Below are 5845 nucleotides of genomic sequence, written 5' to 3'. Positions count from 1 at the left end.
CCAGGATGGTCTCGATCTCCTGACCTCGTGATCCACCCGCCTCGGCCTCCCAAAGTGCTGGGATTACAGGCTTGAGCCACCGCGCCCGGCCCAAGACAAGGTTTTGCCATGTTGCCCAGGCTGGTCGTGAAGTCCTGGGCTCAAGCGATCCTCCCACCTTGGCCTTCCAAAGTGCTGGGATTACAGGCATGAGCCACCTTGCCTGGAACTAGATATATACTTCAGAGTATCACAGGTAGCTAAAGTAAAAAAAAAATGGGCAGAAAGTGTCATGTGCACCCAGGACAGAATTCTGGAGGAACTGAACAGGCAATACAGAGAGGTGCCCTGCCCCACGCCTATGTCCCCATCCCACCCAGGCAGCATGTGATTCTTCTTTGGAGTACCCTCATCAGTAGCCTGGGTGTTCCCTGCACAGGGGGGCTGCATCCATGATCAACTGGCAAGGAGCAGGCAGGCCCCCAGCACCCCACGTCTGAGGCCCAGCTAGACTTTTCCCACCCATCAAGGAGACTCAGGAGACTGGGCAGGGACGCAGCACCTCCTGGGGATTTAACCCAGCCGGAGCTTGCAGGCAAGAGGGGATGAAGGAACGACACTGTCCTGACCCAGGGCCATCCTGCTGGATGGAGTCACAGGGACTGCAGGGGTCTCTCCAGAGCTGCCTGTGGGCACAGAAGCAAGCCTGGGGGTGCCCCACCAGCCTGAGCCTACCACGCCCCCCTTGAATGTCCTTGGGTTGGACACTCTGACAAGGCAGCCACCTGGGGAAGTCCCTTCCAGGCAATGACTTCTCCAGGGCACAGAGTAAGGGTGTGTGGCATGAGCGAGGTCTCCTGAGGGGTCTGCAGCCGGCAGGCTGAACTGTGGCTATCAAGCCAACTGGGGTCGAGGACTCCAGCCCCTCCTCACCATAAAAATGAACTGGGCATTGTAATTGTAAACCAACATTTTAGCGGCTCTGCTGTGTAACAGCATAAGGCAAAAGCACTGGGCGTGCCACACCGCCCAGCCCCCAACCCAGTAAGGCTTCATGGAGGCCCTGGCACTACCTGCAGGTAGGGGGCAGCATGGATCCAGGGTGGAGGTCAGCCCACAATCCATGCCACTGAGTGAGGCAGGAACGCGAGTGGAGATGTAACACTGCAGTTCACAGTGGCATCCGAACGCCTTCCACAGAGTGCTGCCCGTGTCCCCATCCCCACCCCCACCTAAAAGGCTTCCTGCACCTGCCAAAGGAGACTGAGACACCTGCCTGGGGCAGGGTTCAAAACAGATATAGCTGGTTTATTTTGGAAACAAGTCTCATCCAGAAGTGTTATTTATTGCATTTAAAAAACATGGGAGGTGATTTCCATGGTTCCTCCCCAAGCCCTCACTCCCACCAAGTCCAGCTTTACCACCCAAGGTCCTTGCAGGATCCCAGGCCTGGAGGTTGTAGGAGAGAGCAGTGAATCCTAAGGGCAAGAGAATGGCATCCACTTGCCCAGAGTTTCTCAGAGCAGAGCCAGCTGCTCCTCCAGACAGGCTGGTGAGGCTACTCGACACCCCCAGGAAGCGGAAACCCTGAAGGAAGTACTTCCAGGGGTGCCTGCCTGATGCAGGAGGTTTCAGGCTAGCCCTCCCCAGATCCCCGGCCTGAGGGGCCTCCCCCAGCCGCAGAAGTCAAGCTGCCAAAGTACTCCTGCAGCTCCAGCAGGGCCCGGAAGCGATGGGAGACAGCGTTCTTCTCCGCCTTAGGCATCTCTGCGTACCTGAGGGATGACAGTAACAGCTCAGGGAGCCCAGATTCAGGGAGGAAACGCACCCCCTCCCTACCCTACCTCATCTCATCCCCGGAGTCCAAAGCTCACAGACCCCCAGAAAAGCAGAGGGGCCCAGCGGTTGCTGGCAGCCAGTTAACTTTTAAAAATCGGATCAAGTTTTCAATTCCCCTGGGGCAGAAACCCCCATGAATGAGCATGGAGGGATATTAAACTTGCTCTAGTGTGCCCAAAAGTCATTAAGGGAAGCTGGGGACAGGGGGGATGAGCTGCATGTTTGATCAGCTTTGTCATCTGTTGACAGGAAGCAGTGGGGCCTGACAGAGCAAACACAGCAGTCTCCTCTAATGCGTGGAGGGCGGGGGAGCACTTGAACAGCTGGCCAGGGGCCTGACCTCTGTGCCAGCACGGCAGTGAGGTAAGAATCCCATACCCCGCCTGTGGCCTGCAGACTGCTCTGTGCAAGACGGCAGCCAGTAGCCACTAGCCAGGTGTGGCTATTTAAATGAATTAACACTGAATAAAAATATTCCATTTCTGGGTCTCACCACATGCAAGTACTCCACAGCCCCATATGGCTAGTGGCTGGTTCCACAATGTCCTCACCCCTGCTGGGGCTATTGTGGGGCCTCAGACTGCGCTCCCTCAGGGCCCCTCCAGCCTGGAAAGCCTGATTCCAACAATGGCCCGTGCCTTGTGTGAATAAGGGGGGATTCGTGTGAACTACTGAGAACAACTGGTACTTCGAGGGCATAAAATAGTGCCCACAAGAGGCTGCAAAACCCTGGACATTTTCCCAACCTAGATGGGGGTCAGAAAATGACGCCATAAAACTGTCAGATGTGGCCAGGCGCAGTGGCTCATGCCTGTAATCCTAGCACTTTGGGAGGCCAAGGCAGGTGGATCACCTGAGGTCAGTTTGAGACCAGCCTGGCCAATCTGGTGAAATCCCGTCTCTACCAAAAATAACAAAAATTAGCTGGGCATGATGGTGCGTGCCTGCAATCCCAGCTGAGACAGGAGAATCGCTTGAACCCGGAAGGCAGAGGCTGCAGTGAGTCGAGATCACACCACTGCACCACTGCACTCCAGCAGCAAGCAAAACCCCGTCTCAAAAAAAAAAAAGTCAGAGGTACAGCTTACAATCCAAGGCCAGAGAGGCGAAACCACTGGCTACACAGCTGATGTGGGGTGACCTGGAGCCTTAGAGCCCAGGACTCCCAATGCCATCTGGCTGCCTTCCCGACCATGGACTAGGCCACCCAGATTCCTAGTGTCCACCCCAGCAGAGCTGCCTTTGGCTGGAACGGCACCCTCAGAGCCTCCCCAGCCCATATCCGCATGCCTGCACTTGGGCGGGGCACTGGCCCAACCCAAACCATGGCTATGCCAACCCCACACCCCAGGGAAGAAACCAGGGCTCCTTACGTCTGCTCATATCCATCAGGCTGAAAGCAGGGGTCCCAGCCAAAGTCCCGGCAGCCTCTGGGTGCCACGATCTGGCCCTGCCAAAGGAAAGGGGGTACTGGTGTGTAACTCGGTCCAGAGGACAAGCATGAGGAGGGCAGTGGCCAGTAGGAGTTTGGTGAGTTTGTGAATTTGATTTGACCCAACTTATGCAAAATAGTTGCAAGGCCTCTATAGCACCTGCAAATGTTTGCTGAATACAATAAAAAGCAGAGTGGGGCAGCTCTCCCCTCACACAGGGAGGAGGCATGCACCCGATGGGCCCACTGGCACCTCCGAGGCCACGTGCCCTCGCCACACCCAGGACAAACTGGGATATCACTGAAGAACAATGAGGCTACTTTGATAGATAGAAAACGTTTTCTCCTAATAGGAAGCTAAGTGCCCTGAAGTCTGTGGACAAGCCAGATGCCTGCCACTATGACCGTGTTCCTGAAAATGCGAGGAAGACTTTAACCATACGATGAAACACTGCAACCAGAAGCAGGCACCCAGCTCCCCACTTCATGAACACATAAGTGAGTACAGTAAATACTGGCTGTAGTAGGGAAATTCCACAGTGAAAATGTTAGAAAAGAGAACAAATTGGCCGGGCGCGGTGGCTCAAGCCTGTAATCCCAGCACTTTGGGAGGCCGAGACGGGCGGATCACGAGGTCAGGAGATCGAGACCATCCTGGCTGACACGGTGAAACCCCGTCTCTACTAAAAAATACAAAAACTTAGCCGGGCGAGGTGGCGGGCGCCTGTAGTCCCAGCTGCTCGGGAGGCTGAGGCAGGAGAATGGCGTAAACCCAGGAGGTGGAGCTTGCAGTGAGCTGAGATCCGGCCACTGCACTCCAGCCTGGGCGACAGAGTCTCAAAAAAAAAAAAAAAGAACAAATTGTAATCCAGTGACATGAAATGTCATGTTGTTATCAAAGTGAAAAAAAAGAAAAAACAATCTGGCCAGGCACGGTGGCTCATGCCTGTAATCCCAGGACTTTGAGAGGCTGAGGTGGGAAGATCACTTGAGCCCAGCAATTTGAGACTACCCTGGGCAACATGGCAAAGGCGAAATCCCATCTCTACAAAAAATACAAAAATTAGCCTAGCCTGGTGGTGTGAGCCTGTAGTCCCAGATACTTGGTGGGAAGACTGCTTGAGCCCAAGAGGTCGAGGCTGCAGTGAGCTGTGATCCAGCCCGGGCGACAGACTGAGACCCTGTCTCAAAACAAACATACAAACATTCCAAAAAACAAACAAAAAACCCCAAAAAATTCTAACTGAAAAAATACAAGGGGCCAGGTGTGGTAGCTCATGCCTGTAATCTCAGCGCTTTGGGAAGCGGAGGAGGGAGGATGGTTTAAACCCAGGAGTTCAAGACCAGTCTGGCCAAACACAGTCAGACCCTATCTCTACGTAAATTTTTTTTTTTTCTTAATTAGCCAGATGTAGTAGCTCGCACCTGAGGTCCTAGCTACTCAGGAGGCTGAGGTGGGAGGATGACTTGAGCCTGAGAGATCAAGGCTGCTATGAACTGTAACCATGCCACTGCACTCCAGCCTGGGTGATAAAGCAAGACCCTGTCTCAAAAGCTTTTTTTTTTAATTTTTAAAAAATACAGTGGAGGTGGTACATGATTGGGATTAGTCACATAAATGCCAAGTAATTTAGACCCAAAGGCAAATTCTACTTCCGCTATGAGGGGCTGCGTGACCAAGGCCAGTTACTGAACCTCAACCATACAACAAATGTGTTTTGTACACCTACAGTGGGCCTAGCCTTGCCCTCATACAATAGACCTCTTAAGCCAAACAGGCATTACACCAGTAAACAAATTAATAAAAGTAATGATTATACAATGCAAAGTGCCTTAAAGGGAATGAACAAGGTGTTAAGTTCAATAATGAAAGTATGGGGGCCTGCACGGTGGCTCATGCCTATAATCCCAGCACTTTGGAAGGCCAAGGAGGGTGGATCACCTGAGGTCAGGAGTTCGAAACCAGCCTGACCGAAATGGCGAAACCCCATCTCTACTAAAAATACAAAAATGAGCCGGGCATTGTGGCGCATGCCTGTATTCGTCAGGCATAGTGGCGCACGCCTGTAATCCCAGCTACTCGGGAGGCTGAGGCAGGAGAATTGCTTGAACCCAGGAGGTGGAGGTTGCAGTGAGCCAAAATCATGCCATTGCACTCCAGCCTGGCGACAGAGCAAGACACCGTCTCAAATGAACAAACAAAAAAGCTATAACCAGTGAGTACCAAGAAAAAAAAAATGGTTACGATAGTAATTTTTTTTTTTTAACCATCACCACCACCACCAAAAATTTTTACCAGACAAGGTAAGACATCTGTGAACAGCTCCCAGTGGAATCTCTGGACATTGTCCTGAGCAGCAGGAACTGCGCAGAGGAGTGAAGTGGCAGAAGGCATGCTTCTGCACAGGGAGAGAGCAGGTGGGCACAGGGGCAGCAGCCAGCCTGGAGGGTAGTCTGGACCCTGGGAGAAGCAGCTGTAATTCAGAATCTGATAGGCAGGTAAGGGGTGTGGAATACATCTCACGGAAGGAATAAGTTTGGGCAAATAATTAAGGTGTTATTATTATTATTATTATTATTATTATTTGAGACTGG

At 52.6% G+C, this 5845-nt stretch overlaps 1 protein-coding gene across 3 annotated transcripts in view; it reads right to left on the bottom strand.

Moving 5' to 3' along the window:
* Positions 1-1266: 1266 nt before the first annotated feature.
* Positions 1267-5845, bottom strand: part of ITPA (inosine triphosphatase (nucleoside triphosphate pyrophosphatase)) — a 23920-nt gene continuing 19341 nt past the window's right edge. For all 3 annotated transcript variants that reach the window (XM_011974837.1, XM_011974857.1, XM_011974847.1), the window contains 2 exons: positions 3192-3268; positions 1267-1754 (listed from right to left, as the gene is read on the bottom strand). In XM_011974837.1, the coding sequence (XP_011830227.1) occupies positions 1616-1754; positions 3192-3268 (216 nt within the window). In that variant the 3' untranslated portion in view covers positions 1267-1615. The remainder of the gene's footprint in view (positions 1755-3191; positions 3269-5845) is intronic.

This window comes from Mandrillus leucophaeus, unplaced genomic scaffold, assembly GCF_000951045.1.
Source record: "Mandrillus leucophaeus isolate KB7577 unplaced genomic scaffold, Mleu.le_1.0 Scaffold101, whole genome shotgun sequence".
Lineage (NCBI taxonomy): Eukaryota > Metazoa > Chordata > Mammalia > Primates > Cercopithecidae > Mandrillus > Mandrillus leucophaeus.
Note: the sequence above shows the minus strand (reverse complement) of the source record. Positions and strands in the feature narration are given on the sequence as shown.